At 47.5% G+C, this 20,997-nt stretch overlaps 1 protein-coding gene across 1 annotated transcript in view; it reads left to right on the top strand.

Moving 5' to 3' along the window:
- Window positions 1–2,589: 2,589 nt before the first annotated feature.
- FNIP2 (folliculin interacting protein 2) overlaps window positions 2,590–20,997 on the top strand; it is a gene marked incomplete at both ends in the record, with an annotated part of 79,107 nt that continues 60,699 nt past the window's right edge. Inside the window, one exon of the mRNA XM_079702388.1 lies at window positions 2,590–2,750. Within this exon, the coding sequence (XP_079558514.1) occupies window positions 2,590–2,750 (161 nt within the window). The remainder of the gene's footprint in view (window positions 2,751–20,997) is intronic.

Genomic DNA, 20,997 nt, shown 5'->3' with positions numbered 1-20,997 from the left:
CTTTCATCAGGGCCTGGATAAATAAGTTTTAGAGACTGAAGTTTAATAAGTGAATTTGTTTTCTTACACATAGAAAATGGGATGTGTTCCCCCAGTGTTTCCTTTACAGATTTTATAGAATCTAGCTACTTGGGCATTTTTAAAGGCCCTGCCCCATCAGCATGGAACGATGCTTTCATTTCTGCCGTGATTTTAGACAAGGCAAGCCAGACCCTGGTGAGTTGGAGGCATCCGCCTGGGGCCTTGCTTGGGCCGTCTGTCAGGTGGGCGTGATGGTGCAGGGGCTTCCTTCTGGCCTCTGCTTGCTGGGCTGCCTGGGCCGAGGTGGACAGGTTAGAGCTGCTTAGGTGCTCTCTGGTCCTCTTGTGAAAAAGCGAGAGTGGTTTTCCAGACAGTTCAGAGGAAGAAAAGAGGAACCCGTGAGCTCACCGTGGCCGCTGAAATTAAACCTTGAGCTCCAAATGTGTTCCCTCCCTGGAGAAATGGATTCACTTTCTCCTAACCTGGTCCTGTCTGTCATTTGAGCCTGTGCCGCAGAGGAACTGGTCACCATCGTAGGTGTGTTGCAGTCTTTCTCTCTCACAGGAGGGTGTAGTTAAGATCTTCTGTGGGATTGTTACAGAGGAACTTTAGGGTCCCATGTACAATAAAGTCTTTAGGTAACTGAGGCTTCTGCCACAAGACCGTTAGACCTCATCACGCTTGCAGAGTGAAATATATGCGGCTGCCATGTGTCGATGCACTTAAAAGCCCTCTGAAGCCTGTCGATGAAAAATTAATCAATAGTCGACCTAAGAAAGAAATAGAAAATTTTATTCGAGCCAACCTGAGGATTATAACCCGGGAGACGGTCTCTCAGAAAGCTGTGAGGACCGCCCCGCCCGTTAGAGGTCACGGCACAGTTAGATACATTTGTGAGACAAAGGGTTACATGTCAGATGATGTATGGACAGTTTACACAACCCAGATCTGCACGCAGAGTTAGTAGAGCGTCATCCAGACCCTGTACAGGATTAAGAAGGAATGTAGTCTCCTAAGGAGGTGTGGTCAATATAGACACACGGCGCATACTGGCGGGGAGCAAGGAGGCCCACACGGGCAGAGGAACATTTTATGTTTAAATTTTTCTTGTCTTGCCATGAAGTATGGATTTTATTTCCTCAAACTAAAGACCCAGCTGAGGGCTCATCAGATTTTAGGGCTCTGTTAATATTCAGCCAGATTCCAGGATGACAAGAGGAAAACAAGTTGGGACAGTCCCTTGTAGTTTTTTGTATCAAGACTTGACCTGTGTTTTAAGGACCAGTGCTTTTTATTTCTTCTAAAAGAAAAATTATTTTTTCCATGAATTCACAATACTATGGAAAAATCATATTGATATGTATGATATATCAATATATGCCATATAAAATGTGTAAAATATAAATGTGTATCATAAAATAGCATATATATCAAAATATAACAAAAATGTAAAATATGTATCATTAAAATCATATGGAAATATGTAATATATCATAAATGCATAAAATATAAGTATATATCATATAAAATATATTGCTTAAAATACAACAAAAATATAAAATATGTATCATATAAAATATTGAAGTATGTGATATATCAGTATATATCAATATATCACAGATATATCATGTTGATGTATAATACCATAGTATTGTTCTCCTTTTACAGATGAAGTATATTCATGTCAGAAGTCAAAACTGAACTGCTTTTGTTCTGGGGTTCTGCTAGTTCAGGGCTCTCTCAGCTTGAATATGCTTAGGAATTAAGAATCCAGTGCAAGAGTTGTGAGGGTTTATGGCTTCTCGGCTTATTATTGCTTTTCTTGCATAAATAAATTAAATTCTATACTGGTATTAAAGCCAGGATGCGTCCCTGCCCACTCACCCCCATGTCACCCCCTGTGCATTAAGCCCTACGTCCGTCTGCTGAGGGTAACCATCTCTCTCCTGTGCTCTGGGTCGTTTTGCAAGGTTGCAGAGTAGGACCTGTCAGCTGACACTTGGTCACAGGAGAGCCATTCACAGGGTGGTGGCCAGTGTCAGAACAACCTTGCAGCTGAAGGCGAGTCACTGCATTTCGCTCACAGCCCTGTGAGCCATATTCAGAGGTCTTGTGATGAATTAATTGCCTACTACGTCATCCCCAGCAGGGCCACAGATGGAGTGAGTGAGTCCGAGCTGCTCAGCCGGTTGAGTGTTTTTGTCTTTTGTAACCGGAGCACAAACCCAGGAACAGAAGTAGGAAGTGGGACTTGGACTTGTCAGATTGTAATGGCTTTGCTGAGAGCATGTTTTACAGTGTGAGGGATGTGTCTGACTTCCCAAATCATCGGAGGGCTTAATTTACGTAACAAGTGAATGTTCCTGTTTTGTTTTTGTTTTTTGTAACTTCTGGAAGAGGAAATTAGTAGGCTGCAGCCGGGGAGCTTGTGTCACCTCCCGCATCTGTACGGGGAGCGCTGGGGTCATTTGGCACAGCTGGTCACCGAGGAAGTCCTCCAACAACGGGACCTTCCAGGTCCAGGCGGAGAGTCAGGACCACCCAGAAGAGGGCTGGCCTGCTAGGGAGATGTGCGGCTGCTCGGCCAGGACCACAGCCCGGCCCGGGGGCCGGCGGGACGCGGCCGGGGGTGTGAGCGATGGGCAGACGCACGGGACACTTGCGCGCTCGAGGATCTGGAAGTGCTCCAGGGTGGGAAGGGTCACCGATCCTCCGGAACTCGACCACAGGTTTGAAACTTCAGTTCTATCTCAGAATCTCAGAGAAATTCTTCTGTAATTCACTGGGCACTGGGGAGATAAAAGCGTGTTGATGGGAAACTTGCGTTTGCAGACAGGCACGGGGTGGCTGGTAGGTGTGCAGACACGTCCTCCCTTTACGGAAAAAGTGGAGGATGGGCACTTCGTAATGGCTGTTTAGATTCTGCTGCCCTGTGCTTCCTCCTGACCCTTCCTTTGCCCCTGCTGGAGCCACCTGCAAGCAGTGGTGCCGCCTGTCCTGCGTGGAAGCTTGAGCAGTGCTCTTACAGGGGCTGTCGGGAAAAGGAGGTGCGGCCCCCAAGGATCAGCACTCTGACAGATGGGGTGCGGGGCCAGGGGCCTCACTTCTCAGTCTGGACAGTGTGTGGAGGGCTGGGCGTCTCCAGCTGGAGGTGGGTGGTGACGGAGCCCAGGCTTCCTCTTCTGGAAAATCCTTTCCATGGGAAGGAAGGAAGGAAGGCGCTGGGATGAACCGGGGCTCCTAATGCAGCCCATCAAAGGAATAGCATTGTACTTGCTATATTCTTTTTTTTTTCCTGATGTGCAAATAGTGGTTTATTCCAAACTCCTGCTAATTCTGTCGTACATATCTCTCAATTACTTCACCGTAAATTTAATAATACCTTTTTGGGGAAGAAAAACACGTTGTTTTTTATCTTTGGTAATCAATAATTGCATACTTTTTTTTTGCCCATATAACTTATTTATTTATTTTGGTTTTCATTCTGTACTTTTGTTGATTTTTTTATTATTATTATTATTATTATTATTTTTTTTTTGTTGTTGTTGTTGTTGTTGTTGCTGTACGTGGGCCTCTCACTGTTGTGGCGTCTCCTGTTGCGGAGCACAGGCTCCGGACGCGCAGGCTCCGGACGCGCAGGCTCAGCGGCCATGGCTTACGGGCCCAGCCGCTCCGCGGCATGTGGGATCTTCCCGGACCGGGGCACGAACGCACGTCCCCTGCATCGGCAGGCGGACTCTCAACCACTGCGCCACCAGGGAAGCCCATTATTATTTTTTTATACAGCAGGTTCTTATTAGTTATCCATTTTATACATATTAGTGTATACATGTCAATCCCAATCTCCCAGTTCATCCCACCACCACCCCCCAGCCGCTTTCCCCCCTTGATGTCCATACGTTTGTTCTGTACATCTATGTCTCTATTTCTGCCCTGCAGACCCATTCATCTGTACCATTTTTCTAGGTTCCATATATGTGAGTTAATATACGATATTTGTTTTTCTCCTTCTGACTTACTTCACTCTGTGTGACAGTCTCTAGGTCCATCCACGTCGCTACAAATGACCCAATTTCGTTCTTTGTTTGTGGCTGAGTAATATTCCATTATATGTATGTACCACATCTTCTTTATCCATTCGTCTGTCAGTGGGCATTTAGGTTGCTTCCATGACTTGCTGTATTCTTTTAAGTTGATTATTTCATCCATTTTGGAAGAATTCATTCATTTTATTAGTAGTAGCTCTTAACTGAAACATTACTTGTAAAGAATTTTAGTGCATATCAGTGAAACAGAAAAGTCCTTTGGAAAGTGCATTTCATTCCAAAATTTTAGTTAGATAGACAGTGAGGAGGGCCAAAGAGTAAGCTCTGATTTTCGTGATTAGTGTAAAAGTAAGTTTCTAAATTTGCTTAAATGTTTCTGCTTTTTTCCTTGTAGAAGTTTTCTCAAAATTATTATGACTCATAAACTGTTTATCCCATAAAGGTAGTTCTTGGTTGACAAATAATCAGGATATGATTTCTGTCATGTAAAAATTGTTGTATTTCTTCAATGGAAACTTAGTAAAATGGTATATAGTCCCCTGCAGGGTAAGCGCTCATAGATTGAAAATCCCGTGCCGTCTACTCAGTTACAGAGATTCATGTGAGTGTTGAGATAAGAGTTTCACTTTTTTGCTCTCTGTGTCTGTTTCTTATCTAGAAAGGATGGCTGAGTGGCAGGAGGAGCCGGTGGTGGGTTGACACTCAGTCGTCTCGAGTCTTGATCTGGATCCGATCCTGATCCCAGCTCTGCTGTCCGGAAGCCTTGTAACCGTGGCGAGTCCCCTTGTTTTCTGGGTCTCACTCTCAACTGTTCAGCTGTGTAGCTTGTTCAGACTACTTCTGAAATTCTCTCCTTCTCTGAGATTGTACAGGGTAACATCAGGACCTTCTGAATTTCCTATCTCTGTTATTCAGACAATTCTAGATTCTCCAAGTAGGTATTTGGGGTTCCAGGGGTAGCACCCACATGAGAAGATGACATGCAGGGCCACACCAATTCTTACAGAACTTCTAAAGTTTTCGGTATGAACTTCTGCTTCTCAATTTGCTATTTGGGGCAGGATTTTAATCATTTTTATGTAAACAGTACTTTTAACTTAACCAAAAGTTTTCACATCCATTAGCTCCTTTCCTTAGTTTAATTGCCTTTAGATTTACTTCTCAGATGCTGAGACATTTTTAGACTTCTGTACAGTGGTGATGTGTGTGTCATTTAGTTGGAATTCATCTCTCGTTGGACCAGTTGTCTTGGTCCCTTCCCACTTTCTCTTCCCCTTTGTACAGTCTTGAAAAGGTGTGCGTTGTGTGCAGTACTGTGCTTGGTTTCCTGAGTTTCTCTAGGACTCGGGTCGGTCTCAGGATGGAGTGAATTATCGTTAGGCACTTGTGCCCTAAGGATCTGGCTCCAGGTGCTCACAAGTTGTCTGTGTGTCCAGGTCAGGTGGCAGCCAGCCAGGTGTGACTCCCAATGCCTGCTTTGCTCTTGGGTTACCTTAAATCCACAGTTTCAGGTGGTCGTCTTAGCTGAGCACACTGATAAGCAGTTTCTTCTTTTTGCTTTTTCCTTCTCTCCTCATGATTTTCCAGGTAGGCAAAGGTGAAGAGAAAGATCCCACAAACACAGTGGAGAGGTTCCAGGTACCTAACCGTGGCACAGTGTAAACCTGGCACAGTGCAGGGCAGAGAGCGAAACGTTCGATCTTCCCACTGTGGTTCTTGTGGAATGAAACATTTCAGACCTGGGAACTCTGAACTACGATGCTGGGCTTCAAATGTAATTGCTTCCAATCTGCTTTCTTAAAGCTGCTAATAACTTGATTTTCCCAGCTTTCCCAGCAAGTTAGATACATCCGTAGGGCTGCTTATATGCGGACTCTGGGAGGATTTGCCAAGTTTATCCGTGAACTGCTGTTTCTCTGATGGCAGGAGAAAATTTGACACATCTTGGCCCTGACAAGTGTACCCCACACATGCCGAAGAGGAACTGAAACAGCCCTTCAGAGTCAGTGGTGCCTGAAGTTTCACATCTTGACATTTAGATTCAGAAGAGATCCATTGTACTGCTTTACAGTCACCAGGACGGAGGGAGCAGAAGTAATGAGTGTAGATCTCTGATTTACAATTTGGATGAACTAATTTTATTGAAAAAGGTAGAGCCTTTGCTTGCTTGTGGAAGGAGCTTAAGGAGAAGACAAATACAGGAACCAGGGTGTGTTTTCCCCAGTGCACGCCTCACGGAGATAAGCTGGCTGTGATTGCACCGCTGTCTTTGTTTAGGGTCCTTAGCGTTCTGAAGATTTTAGTAAAAGGCTACTAAAGAGAGGGTAAGGCAGGCTGGGGTGGGGAGGGACGGGGGATGTTCACTGTGCTTTCCACCTAGAAACACCGTGAAAACCTTCCTGCTTAGGAGATGGAGCTGCCGGACAGGTTGAGTGCAGGGCCCTGGCAGAGCCCCGCCCGGGCCAGCTGACAGCCCCGTGCTGGTGACCCGCTCCACAGGGGGCTGCAGATGCGGGGGCGGGGGCGGGGGGGGACTCTCCCAGATGCCTGGGCCTTGCCCCACAAGTTCCCTGCCCTCCCTGCCCGCCTTCCCTTTTCGCTGACTTCCTGTGCCACGAGGAGTTTTCTCTGACTCGTTAAGAGAGTCTGTTTCCACTGGTTGATGGATGGGATTTCGAGGTGTCATCTGAGGATGGGTGAATGGTTGCAGGAATGCAGTATACCTTGGTATTGCTGCGGAGCCCTGCTGCTTTAGGTTCAGAGAACATTCATCTCTGAGGCCGCATGTCTCAGGGATGAATCAGAGCAGCCTCCATACGGGGGCTGCTGCATCGAAGCTGCCAACTGGCTGACACTCTGTCTGGCTCTTATTCTGATAAGTATCGATGACAAGCAGGGTGAAGCCCTTGTTATTCGTCACCATAGAGAATGTGTGGAGAGTGACAGCGTTCCAGGCAGATGGCAGGTCCCTCCAGCTCTGGGGTCCACAGCCAGGCGCTGGGCGGCAGCCCAAGGCTCATCCCCAAGCTCTGCTCGGCCGGGTGCACTGGCCACGACTCCTGGGCCTGCTGGTGAGTCCTGTTGTGAGTCAGGCTGGGGCTCAGCCTTATCGCTTTATTGTTACAGTAACAGAAGCTGAATAACCGCTGAACAAGGGGAAGCAACCCTCGTGGGAGTTGGTGAGAGCGATAACCCGTGACCCGCCTGATGCTGTCATTAGACTCCCAGCCAGAACTCACCAAGGGGGACCCAGCCGAGCGATTCCAGGCAATGCGCCTCCCCTTTATGGGATCCCGGGTTTATATGGAATGTTGCGCATCCAGGGGTACGTCCATCCATCAGACGTTTACGTCTTGAAGGGTTTCCTCCTCTTACTCTCTGACCTTTCTTAGTTTAGAAAGGTTAAAAAAAAAACCACAAAACACTACTCTCAGGTCTTTACAGAACAGATGTGAATTAAAATGTGGTCTTTTTTTTCTTTCTCACTATGACATTTTCTTTCACTTTCATGCCTCACCCTCCCCAAAGGCAAACAAAAAAATAAAAAACCAAAACCTTGGTAGAGCTAAGCTAGTTTTTCCACTTAGTGATTTTTTTAAAGAAACTCACCCCTAACATGTGAGAACATAGAATGTGGCACCAGGTTTAGGGAAAGCTCCTCCTATCTGGGGTCTTCTCTGCCTTGATCTCACGATCTCAGGCTCATCTCCCCCTGGAACTCGCTCTGTCTTCTGGGTGGTCACCTCATCTCTCTGTATTTGTTTTCTCTTCTAAAAGAAAATTAGAGTGGTAGATGGGTGGGTGATCCCCAAAGATGTGTTCTTAAAAATGTAGATTCCTGAGCCTCACTTCAGATCCACCAGACCAAATTCTTGGAAGTGGAGCCCGGGAAGCTTTGTTCATCACAAACAAATCCACAGAGCCTCTGGGGTTAGGTCTAGTGAAGAGTCAGGCCTGGGACCACCAGATGGGGTGTCTGAGCCCCTCCGGCTCCAACATGCCGACTGTCTGTCGGGAACCGACAGGACCCAGGGATGTCAGACAGACGTGAGGACCTTGGCAACCGAGGAAGTCATAACTGTCTCATCTGGGGAGCAAGCCACGTGGGTATTTGAGGAAGCATATTCTCAGGAAACAGGGGGTCAGTGCAGAGCTCCTAAAGCAGGAGCATGCTTGGCGTGCACCCTAAACAATGATGCCCTAGGGATGCAGACGGTGAGTGGTCCTCCATGGGCCCATGAACGGGCGATCGGGCCTGCAGCTGCGCACTGTGGTGTGAGAGGAAGGTGTAGGTTGCCTGCCCCCCAGCCTCTCGCCCATTGGCCTTTGCTTGAGAACAAACCTTCCTGCCATTGAGCCTCTTTTCTTTGTATCTAACCATTGTTCTCTCCAGGCAGTGACTGCTGCCTTCGCGTGAACTGCTTTTACCAGAGCTGATGGAGGACTACGGGAGGCTCTGCAGAGCCCGGTGCGAGGCCCCCCTCCTCCCAGGTGGGCGCACGGGCCCCAGGGGAGGTGGCCTGCGCTTCTGCTGAACCAGGGACAGAGACCTTTGGTGGCCGCATGCAAGCTCAAGTAACGTGTCCGTGGTTCTTGTCTTCACAGGGAGTTCTCTAGCAGCCTGAATGATCTTCAGAGAACAATCCTATTGCAGACTTAAAACCAGTGCTTATTACTCAGAGTTCCTCTATTTTAAAAGTCCCCTTGACCACTGAATTTTTAAAAAAATAGACTCTATGTTTTAGAGCAGTTTTAGGTGCCCTGGGAAGTTAAGCAGAAAGGACAGAGCCCCTGCCTCCTGCCTGCCCCTCACTCACCCCTCCCCTACTGTCAGCATGTGTTACAGCTGATGGACCTGCAATTGACACATCATCATCACCCCAAACCCCGGTTTACATTTGAGGTTCACTCTTGGTGGTGTTCATTCTATGGGTCTGGACAAACGTGTCATGAAACGTACCCATCAATAGCATGTCGTACAGAGTAGTTTCACGGCCCTAAAAATCCTCTGTGTTCTGCCTGTTCACGCGTTCCCTAACCCCCGGCAGCCCTGACCTTTTCAACTGTCTCGATAGTTTTGCCTTTCCTAGAATGTCATTTGGTTGGAATCATGCAGTTTGTAGCCTTTTCACATTGGCTTCCTTCACTGAGTCATATGCATTAAAGTCTTCTCCATGTCTTTTCATGGCTCGATAGCTCATTTCTGTTCAGCACTGAATAATGTTCTATTGTCTGGATGTACCAGTTTATTTATCCAGTCATCTACCAAAGGACATCTTGGTTGCTTCCACATTTTGGCAGTTGTGACTAAAGCTGCTGTAAACATCCATGTGCAGGGTTTTGTGTGGACATAAGTTTTATTCCTTTGGGTAAATATCAAGGAGTATGGTTCCTGAGTTGTAAGGTAAGAGCTTATTTAGTTTTGTAAGAAACCGCCAAACTTCTGGAGTGGCTGTACCATTTTGCGTTCCCACCAGCAGCGAGTGACAGTTCTTGTTGCTCCACATCCTCTTAGCATTTGCTGTTGTCAGTGTTCTGGATTTTGGCCACTCTAATGGGTATGTGGTAGTATCTCGTTGTTTTGATGTGTATTTCTCTAATGACGTACGATGTGGAGCACCTTTTTCATGTGCTTATTTGCCATCTGTATATCTTTTGTGAGCTGTCCAGGTCTTTTGCCCATTTTTAAATTGGGTTGTTTGTTTTCTTATTGTTGAATTTTACGAGTTTTTTGTATATTATGGATACCAGTCCTTCATCAGAATTGTCTTTTGCAAAATTTTCTCCCAGTCTGAGGCTTGTCTTCTTCTTCTCTTGATGTTGTCTTTCACGGACCAGAGTTTTTAATTTTCATGAGGTCCGGCATATCAGCTGTTTCTTTCATGGCGCGTGCCTTTGTGTGGTCATCACCATGCTCATGGTCATCACCATGCTCACGGTCATCTACCTTTTCTCCTGTGTTATTCTAGGAGTTTTATAGTTCTGCATTTGGGGTCTGTGATCTATTTTCAGTTAAAATTTTGTAAAGGATTTAAGGTCTGTGTCGAGATTCTTTCTTTTGAGTGTGGATGTCCACTTGTTTCAGCACTGTTTGTTGAAAGACTGTCTTTTCTACAATGTGTTGCCTTTGCTCCTTTGTCAAAGGTCAGTTGAGTGTGTGTGACTCTCAGTCTGGCTCCCCTGCTCTTCTTTGTTGACCTATTTGTCTGTTCTTTCACCAGGACCACACTGGCTTGTTTACTGTGACTGTAGTAAGCCCTGAAGTTGGGTAGTGTCATTCCTCTGACTCTGTTCTTCTCCTTCAATGTCCTGTTGGCTGTTCTGGGTCCTGTGCCTCCTCTCCATGTGAACTTTAGAGCCAGTTTGTCGATATACACAAAGTAACCTGTTGGGATTTTGATTGGGATTTCATTGAATCTTTAGACCAACTTGGGAAGAACTGACGCCTTGAGTCTTCCACCCATGAACATGGAATATCTCTCCGTTTATTTAGTGCTCCTTTGATTTTCTTTATCAGAGTTTTGTCGTTTTCTTCATATAGGTCTTGTACATACTGTGTCAGATTTATACCTAACTATTTCTTTTGGTGGGGGGATGCTAGGATAAGAAGTATTGTGTTTTTAATTTTAAATTCCACTTGTTAATTGCCAGTATATGAAATATTTAAAAAATATTTTAACAGGTATATTTTTCAGAGCATGGCTGCATTCATGTCAGGCTAGTTGCATTCTCCTTTTTAAATGCCTCCATCTTTTTCTTTTATATTGTTACTAAACTTATTTTTAATATTTTTCTTAAATATTTTTTCTGATTATCAAAACGGTACAATTTTGTTACAAAGCATTTGGAAAATGCAAGCAAATATAAAAATGAAAACCTAAATTACTAGCAGTGCTATCACACAAATTTTTACTCCCATTAATACTTTGATTTATTTCCTTGCAGTCCTTTTTGGTACATGGATGTAAGCTGCACTGTATTAACTAAACCATATATTGATATATATGTATTTTACATATATATGTATTATATATATATAATGCATATATATACATATATAATCTGCTTTCTCACTCACTATTATACCACGACATTTTCCCCATGTCAATAAAACATTTTTAAGACTTTTTTTTTTTTTTTTTTTTGCGGCACACAGGCCTCTCACTGTTGTGGCCTCTCCCGTTGCGGAGCACAGGCTCCGGACGCGCAGGCTCAGTGGCCATGGCTCACCGGCCTAGCCGCTCTGTGACATGTGGGATCTTCCCGGACTGGGGCACGAACCCGTGTTCCCCGCATTGGCAGGCAGACTCTCAACCACTGCACCACCAGGGAAGCCCCTGAATCTTTTTACATTTCTTTGGTGCGGAAGTAAGCAAATACGAATATGTACCCTTCCTTCTTCCACAGGAGGAGGAGTGCGTGCCCCAGGGTCTGCTCCCTCTGTGTGGACTTGGCCGTGGGACCCGGCTCTCCCCCCGGTGTCCTGCTGGGTGCACTGGGCAGGAGGGATTGAATTTGCCCCGCTCGTGTTCTCTCCAGTTGTTTCTAGTTCTCTGCTTTTAGCACACATGCTACAATCACACGTTTGCGTCTGTTTAGTTCCAGAAGCGGGATCAGAGTTCCAAGGTTAACGATACTGGTGACTCTAAGAGCTGTGACCACCAGTTAGTTACCCTCCGTCTGAACCTGCACCGATTTGCGCCTCTGCCTGCATTTCTCTCGCGTGGGCTGTCTTACCTTTTGGATCTTTGCCAATCTGATAGGGGCATGACTTGACTTTGCTTTTCTCTTTCCAAGAGTGAGAGTTAGCCTCTTTTCCTGTGTTTAAAGACCATCTTATTTTTGTTTTTCTGTGAACTGTCTGTATCCATTGCCCACCTTTCCATTGGTTTGCAAATCTTTATTGATTTCTGGTTGTTCTTTATCTATTAGGGAGATTAATCCTTTGTCTGTGATACGAGCTGATGATGTTTTTGTGAACTTTTCAAAAAGTGCTTGATCACATTTTTTCTACACAATTGAGGTCATACTATATACATAATCCCGTGTTCTGTTTCTCAGTCTTAACACTGTATCATCAGCATTTTTCTTTTTCAAATGTAGCGTTTCTTTAGACCCTGAGACGGAAACGCAGAGGGAGGTCTTGGGATGCAGAGCGTGTGACGCTGAGTGGTTTGCTCGTGGTGTGGAGGTGATGATGGCCCAGCAGCGTGGGGAGAGCAGAGTTTGGGGTCAGGAGACATTGGTTCGAGTCCCGCCTTTGCCACTTACTGGTTCCAGCCTTATTAAAGTCTCCTAACTTCTGCACAAAATAGGTGGTGTAGTGCCAGCTCTCACAGGGCATCTGTGGACGCCAGCTCATGTACATTCCGGAAAGGAGTTAGGTGGGTGTTTTTGGGCGCCCTGTGGCTCTCACCACCAGCCTCCCTGCCTGCACCCAGATGTCAGGCCTTCTGGAACTAGCGTCTCTAGTCTCCGAGATTATGCAGTAAAAATGGACGGTTATTTAATACTGTGGAAATCAATTCAGTACAGTCCTGGAATGGTCATCACAAACTGAAAGCTGTAAATAGGTTGGATAAATGAGAAGGGGCATCACTTTCTTAGAAACTTCATCCTGTCTTTGGGGGAAGCAAGGGGGTGAACACGGGCAGGAGAATGTGGTGTATGGATGCTGAGAAGGAAGCTCAGTAAATGTCACTGTCTAAGGCCGAACTATGGGTTTGAAACGGAATCTGAAGGCCTTGGATTCATTAAGGTCGTTTCCCTGAGGGAGTTCACCCACTGCCTCAGGCTTCAGCTTCAGAAGCTTCTTGGAGCAAACTGTCATTGAGGTTGTTTGTCTTAAGACAATACGTGAGTCTTTGATGGATTTTACTGCTGTATGCCTCAGTTTCATTATTTATTTTTAATTTTTCGAGAGAGAGTACTGTCATATGGTTAAATATTCAAAAGCCACAGCGTCTTTTTTTCTTTTTAACTTTTTTATTTTTATTTTTTGGCTGTGCCGAGAGGCATGCGGGATCTTAGTTCCCCAGCTAGGGATTGAACCCACGCCCCCTGCAGTGGAAGCTCAGAGTCTTAACCACTGGACCGCCAGGGAAGCCCCCAAAGCCGCAGAGTCTTAGTGAATACCTGCAGCACGCTCACCAGCTGCCTGGCTCTGCGATAAGCACTTTGCAGTTAACCCTCAAGTCAGCGCTCATGAGGAGGGTCCCACTGTCGTCCCCATTGTGCAGATAGGGATGCTAAGGAACACAGAGGGAGATGCTTGCCAGGCCGCACGGCTGGGAAGAGGCAGGGCGGGTGAGGGCGCAAACGCAGGCTGCCCGGCCCCGAGCCTGCAGCTCCCTTGCTCTGCGGCCCTGGCAGACGTGCATCAGGTGGTGTCAGGAAGCCCTCTCCCTGTGCCCTGGAAGGAGGGGCCCACTTGCTTCTCTCTCTCAACAACCCAGCCCCCTGCTCCGGATGGCACCAGTCTTACAGCTACACATCTTTCTAGACATACTCTGTGCAAATAAAATAAAATACAGAGTTTTTTCCTTGTGTCTCCTTTTCAAAAATACATACGGTAGCTTTCTATACACAGTGTTCTGTACTTCTTTTTTCCAGTTAAAGTGATGTTCTAGCGTATTCTGTCATCACATGAGGAGAGTTCCCCATTCGGGGTTGCATCCGTGTAGCACCCCATTGTAGGGACGTACCACGCCATGCTAAAACGTAGCTCCAGTCCTTTCCTGCTCCAAACGGTGCTGCAGTGGATCCCTTTTTGTGCGTAATCAATTTGGACCGATGTAAGTTGATCTGTAGGATTAATTCCTAAAGTGGAATTGCTGGGTCAAAGAGTATGTGAGTACGTGTGTTTGTACCCATCTCTCTCTGTCTCTTTCCCGTTCTCTCTCTGTTTTGCTTATTTTGGCCCCTGCCCTGCAGCACTGCCCCCCACCCCTCCCCCACCTACTCGCCTATGCCCATCTCTTCTAGGGATAATATTTTACGACCAAAGATAGGTGCAGCGTCTACTTATTTTGACTTTCCCATTTTGCAGACAAAAGATCTTGCGGAGAGAATCATGCTTTTAACCTCTGAAAACCTCTAGAAAAACTGACCTCTAGAAACCTCTAGGGAAAAAGGTTTATTACCTTATCTGTGTGCAAGTTCAGTGGATCTAGAATCAACTCATGTATAAGGCTATGTCTTGAATATTTACTTCGAAATTCATTCACTTACCTGTTATGAGTAAGACAGTTTCCCTGGGTGGAGGGGAGGATGGGAAACCTTCCCTTCAGGAAAAGCTACGGAATCATGTTGATTCAAGTTAGCTTTGAGCGGAGGTGAAAATTACATCTCAGCCATCCTGGGATACAGGGATGCCTATTGATGGTTTGGGTTATGCTGACAAGAGTGTGAAAGAATCAGCTCAGGGCATAGTGAATGAATGCATGCGTGGAGGTGGATCGCAAAGCTGCTTTTTAAAAAAAAACCGTTTCTAGCTTCTAGATACAAGAAAAGAATTAGTAGTGCTCTTTTAAGAACTAAAGGAACCCTTTTGGAAAATGTGAGCCGTATTTAGAAATTCTGTAAGTTTTTAAAGAGGAGAAAGGGAAAAACCTGTTGATAACCATAACGGAACCTGGGAAGCCAGCGAGGGCGGCATCCTGGCTGGTGCAGTGCCCCTCAGGGACACCTGCCCGCTCAGCGTCACTCTTGCCTCGAGAGAACTTGCACTTTTCCCCTTCAGGCTTTGCCAGCAATCTCTGAGCGTTCTGTCGATTCGAGGTGTGTTTGTGCTGCTTCCGTATCACGGTGCAGACTCCCTCGAGGAAGGCGAAGGGTACCATGCAGGGATGGAGGTTAGTCCACGAAGGTGGCTGTCCTCTTCGTACCCGGCTGAGGCCACCTGTTCTGAGTTGTACTCTGCACACCTAGTAGATGGTTTGTGTCAGAGTCGGAAGGCTGAGACCTTGGAGGTCATTCTGGCCGCAGTCCGTCACTTATGAAGGAGGGGGCACTGGGGTCAGATGCTCGTCCGGGCAGGGGGCCAGGCGTCTGGCATGCAGCCTGGCCCCAGCCAGGGGCTGTGGGTACCGGGAGCGCCACACAGACTCCACCTGCTTCCAAGTCCTGCTCGACGTCACCCCGAACTCAGGAAGGATGGACGGCATTTGTCTTTCCTCTTCGGTGTTTCACAGTTCCCTGTCCGTAGCTCCCAAACCTCAGGCCGTGTGGTGACTCATGATGTTCTGTCTTTGCTGTGTGAACGTATTACGTGAAGGCTGTGTGGTTTGAGCTCGTGACCGGCGTGGACATTCATAGCGCTGTCTTGGCGGGAACCACGCTCCCAGCCGCCAGCGGCTTCCCTACGTGTCAGCCTCCACCGCCAGCTCGTGAGGACCGTTCATATCTGGGGTGATGTGGAGGGGACTTCTGGCCTTCCCTCAAACAGAGCAAGCAGGACACTGGGCAGCAACCTCTTATCCTACAGTCCCCAAATCCTAAAACCTCTGAAAAAAAGTTGAAACTGACCTGAGCTATTTATAACTATTTATAGTCTCTTGATAATCCGTTCAGCATAAATATTCATCTCTTGGGCTGGTGAGATTCTAATTTGTTCGACGTTGGGGTTGATTACACCTCTGGCCCTGAAGGAGCTGTTATATAATATGTGGTATAAGCTTCTTTCTAAAATTAAAAAAAAAAAAATCCGAATTCCGAAACATCTGGACCCAAGGATCTCAGTTAAGGGACCGTGTATCTATCTGAACTCACCTTTGAGGCCTGCGTTACAGTTATGAAAGTACTTTCATCCTTATTCTCTGTCTTTCCCAGCAGCCTGGTGAGGCAGGTAAGGGCTGCATTTGGGGAAAGCTGAGCTTTGGAGTCAGTGCCTTCCCAGAGTCACCTGGGGTGAAAGTGACCGCGCTGGAGTTGGGAGCTCAGTCTACCCTAGAGGGTCACCCATTTTCCAGGTGTCACGTCGTCTGTGACTTCGCCCCTCGCTTCACCCCCACTAATCGAACTTGACCTCTCCTTCCTTCTGTAGACGTTTATCTCCATCCCTGTGACGGTAGTGTTTACTGATTGGTCTGTGCGTTGGCCCTTCCATGTCGGATTGTAAGCATTTTGAGGTAGGCACCGATCTCATTGATTTCGCTTCCTGGTGTCTTTCATGGCACCTGGTCAGGCCGGATGCAGGTGTGGTCACTGGGGCTCAGGTCACAGTGCTCTTGCCAAGCCAGGCTGCCGACAGTGGGGATTGATTCTTTCAGTCCACATTTCTTTTACAAAAGCAATAAAGGATTTACCTTTATTTATCACCTGCTTTCTTAAAGACAAAAAAAGTTGCAGCCAATATCCAATATAAATTTTTTCTGGGAAAATAACAGCGGGGTACGTTTAATTGGAATCGTTTAAAAACTGTATCTTTAGGGCTTTCCTGGTGGCGCAGTGGTTGAGAGTCTGCCTGCCGATGCAGGGGACACAGGTTCGTGCCCCGGTCCAGGAAGATCCCACATGCCGCGGAGCGGCTGGGCCCGTGAGCCATGGCCGCTGAGCCTGCGCGTCTGGAGCCTGTGCTCCGCAACAGGAGAGGCCACAGCAGTGAGAGGCCCGCGTACCGCAAAAAAAGCAACAACAACTGTATCTTTAGGTTCGTATTATGTATTGAAACTCCTGATGAGAATCTGAATCTTTAAGTACTTTTTCACTATGCTCTTGACCCCAGGACAGCAATTCAGAGGTGAATTTTTATGTAGCTCTTCTGAAACTGAAAACCATGCAATCTGTAGAGCTGAAGTTGTACCAGTGCAAAATAGAGGAAGAAAGACAAATCAGCTAATTTGCAAATTACTTTTCCTGTTAGCCATCTTCCTGAGCTACTAACCTAGGAGAAAAGAAACAAAGAATTCCAAATATGTTACTGCCATGTATTTACATAATTTTTTTCTTGCAATAAATAGCTTGCTACTGGGCGGGAAGTAGCGCACATTTTCGCTGACACTTTTGTGCTGACGGGGTGAGCTCTGATCGCCATCTCATCAAGTACAACTTCCCTTTTTCCTCCACCCTGCTGATCCTTTATTTTCATGGCGGGAAAACATCGCCATGAGCACAGTGAGTTCATGGGAGCAGTGGCCATGGTTGGCTCACGGCCGTACCCAGGGCCTGCAGCTGCTGGGCGGATGGATGGATGGTGTTTGCCAGTCTTTGTTGTGATCATCATTGTTGGTTTTGTTGATTCTGTGGTGTTTCATATTCCTTTTTCTTGGACCATTTAAAGTTCCTTATCATAACTGATTCTTTATACATTCACATTCTCAGATCACAAGACGGTCTTTCAACTCCGCCCATGAACTTGACTTTGACTATTTTTGTTTCCTTGCGTGAGAGCCAGAGGAAGAATTTTTTTGAGGTCTTCTTCTCTCATAGACCGTGGTTCCACCGGACGTACTGAGCCCACTTCCAGCCTGATTCCTGCAAATGTTCAGGGGAGGAATCAGATGCCCACCCTGCAGGTCCCGGGGGACAAATCACTGCAGCAAACCTGACACCTCCCGGCCTGGTCCTTGCCAGCTCGAGGCCTGGAAACCCTGGCTGCGCAGGTCAGGGTCCCTCTCCATTTCCCAGAAGGTGGTTTCTCAGGCAGCTTCAGTCCTCTCCTAGCACAGGTCTGATGGTGTCAGTCGCTCTCTGAGGAGGCTGGAATGGCACACACCCCATTGCTTGCGGAGCGGACACACGTTCCTTGACGTAGCAGTCAGGGTCCTGCTCCGGAAGTCCTGAACTTCCCAGTTCTGTGCGGTCCTTCTGCAAGCGCCCTAGCCTAGCCGCCCAGCCCTGGACGCCGTGCCACTCAACCGTGGCCCTGTGCCCTGCCCTCGGCCTGCGGCGACTTCCCGCTCGCCGCCACGCCCGAGCCTGGCCACGCTTCACTCCTTCCAGTCCAGACGCTGCTTCTCCCGGGCACGTCTCCTGTGCCTGGTCCTCTTGTTTTCTCTGGTTACCCGCGTGCCTGCCTCTTCAAGTTCCTTAGGAATAAGGACATTTCTTGCTTGTAGTATCCACCCCCTACCCCCCGAGGGCCAGCATTCCTTGGCTTTCCTGGACTTGTAGCCCATAGCTCCGATCTCCGCCCCTGACATCACACAGCCATCTTCCGTGTGTCTGTGTCCAGATTTCCCTCCTCTTAGGAAGACACCAGTCCTTGGATCAGGGCTCAGCCTGATCTAGGATGACCTCGCCTTGATGACATCTGCAGAGACCCTGTTTCCAAACAAGGTCATACTCACAGGTGCCAGGAATTAGGAACTGGACATCTCGTTTGGGGGGACACAATTCAGCCGCAACACATGGTTACATCTACCTTAAAGACGATTCTGTTTTCTCTACTTAAAATCATTTGAACGATTATTGCTTGTCACCTTTCAGGTAAGTGACTGAGACTTCAGTCCCTCGCTTCCCGCTCTTGATGACCAATTCCAGAAATGAGATCTGGTTTAGTTCCAGCCGGGCAAATCTTCACGTCATGGAATTTTAAAACTGGAAAGGGTCTATCTAAGTACTTCTGTTTAAATTTTACAGTAGGGAAGGGTAGACAAACCGTCTTATTTTCTTGTGCCTCAGGTCGTACAGCTGTGACCATAAAGTAGACAAATAATTCCGTGTCCCCCGAGGCCAGGGGCAGTGCTCTTCCCTTGCTTTCAACAAAAGCCAAGACATAGGATGTTTCTGATGGGAGTAAGTGTCTTTACAGCTGTAGCCAGATATTTTACGGCAAAGGCCCTAGGCTCGTCTTTCAGCCTCTTGCAGTCCTGCAGAGAATCGCCCTCAGCCAAGCTCCAGGAGCCGTGGCTGGGGGTTTGGGGTGAGCGTGGGCACGAAGGGAAGATGTATGGCTGTGGCCACGGGTGACTCGAGGGTGGCAGGGAGGAGCCCGCGGCGTGCTGGGGGTCCGCACCCGAGCGCCTGTCATCCTCGTGACGTGCAGCAGGACCTGAGCCCAGGTGGTACCCAAGCTTGCTTCCTTCGGAAGCATCGTTTAACCGCCTGCATTTCCCGTCCTGGGTGACTCCACTGTGACTCCCTCTACTAAGGTCAGAGACGGGCGGGGGCGGGGGGTGGGGTGGACGACGATGCCAGAATTACAGTTAGGTGTTAAATCAGTGACGCTATTCGTGTGCAAAAGGGGAATAGAGTTTTCCTCGTATTTTAGAAAATGCTTTTTAAAGTATTCGGATGGTCAAAAAGTTGGACCATCTGACATACATGGTTTTCCTTTCCCACGTCTTTTCTTTTCATCTTTTTAAATGGAAAGATAATGTGAAATGTTTTTTAGGATGTTGTGATCATTATTAAATTTTAGCTCTTCCAGACGGGCTGTCCTCAGTTCGACTGACATCTGAGTCACCGTTAGCCCTCAGAAATAAGGACTGAGCAAGTTGTTTTGTAAATGGTAACGCTGTTTTGACAAAATGTCATTGTTGGGGCAAAACAGATTGAGCATGAAAACAAAAAGCCATTAAATCTTTGTCGCTTTTTCGCTGTTAATGACTTCGACCTGTGTACTGTGCTTTAGTCATTGCAGAGGGTGTTTTTAATGACCTGGTGTAAAATGTCATGGTTCCAGGCACAGGCTTCGGGACTTGTTGGGTTGGGGTGACAGAGAGCTGGCTGACGGCTCCCCTCTGCTTCCTCTGGTGACTCGGTCCTCAGGTCAGCTCTCAGCTCGCAACGGCAAAAAACAGGCCCCGGCTGTGCAGCCCAGGTGGGGTTAGGGGGACTTGTCCAGCCAGCCAGGCCTGGACCGAGAGCAGGAGACGAACGACTTTTGAAACAAACTTGCCGAGTTGTATCAAAACCAGCACCAAGGGTGCTGGGCCTGGCAGCTTAGAGCACAGGCTGTTGAGAAGGTGCAACCAGAACTTGATGTTTTGGAGGCTAGGATTTAAGACAACAGATCTGCTCCCTGAACAGCATGTGTTCTGTGTTCACTACCACGGCCTGAAAAGGAAAGGACCAGTGATGCAGAATTCGTGGTTGGGGACCAGATGCTGTAGCGATGTTTCTAAAATATCGTTAGCATGAATGGTTCTTTAGGTAATTATTAGCATTTTGGAGCACTTACCTGTGTCAGCCGCTGTGTAAAGCACTTTCACTTAATTCCTACGGCAGCTTTGTGAGCTTGGTGTTAATATTCCCGTCGCACTGATGGAGAAACGTGATCTCAGAGGGTTTGGATCTGTATCCACACGTGTCTGACTTCACTGTTACACCATCTCTTAGTTGTACAGTGTGATGGTGTCTGTCCTCTAACTCTCCGTCTGTCACCACCTTCCTCTTCTGTGCTCGCAGCGCCTGGCACCCGCTGGCCTCCGTCCACACGGAACCTGCCGCCGGTACCTGTCCCCTCCACTCCCCCTCGGTTGCTGTCACTCTAGTCTTGGTTTGAAGGCCCCAAACTCTTAAGAGTAAATTCTACGTGGCCCTCCTGCTTCTGGTCTTAATCCTCCCCAGCCATGTTTTCCTTAGAGCTGCAAACTGACCTCTGGAAAGTGCAGGCTGAGTTTCTCTCCCCTGCCCTCAGGGATGAGCTGGCCCCTGCTGCCGCCCGCCCACCGCCCTCTGCAGCTCGCCGTCTCCCTCTGCCTGTCTTTTCATGCATCTCCCCCGTCCCGTCCTCTTCCTGCTGTGTCCTTCATTCCCACACTCGATCTCTCTTTAACTCCTACTTCTTCAAGTCATGCTTAAATGTCCCTTCCTTAAATCCTAGGGACTTCCCTGCCCCTCCCTGCCACCGCTTAAACCTGAAAATATGAGTCTTACCACATCCTTTTCTTTCTCGCAGTTGGACATCTGTAGTTACACATGGCAACTCGCCCAGTGTTGCGCACTGAACTGCGTCCTCCCTGAGGGCAGGGACCAAGTCTGCTTA

Source organism: Hyperoodon ampullatus, assembly GCF_949752795.1.
Source record: "Hyperoodon ampullatus genome assembly, chromosome: 1".
NCBI lineage: Eukaryota > Metazoa > Chordata > Mammalia > Artiodactyla > Ziphiidae > Hyperoodon > Hyperoodon ampullatus.
Note: the sequence above shows the minus strand (reverse complement) of the source record. Positions and strands in the feature narration are given on the sequence as shown.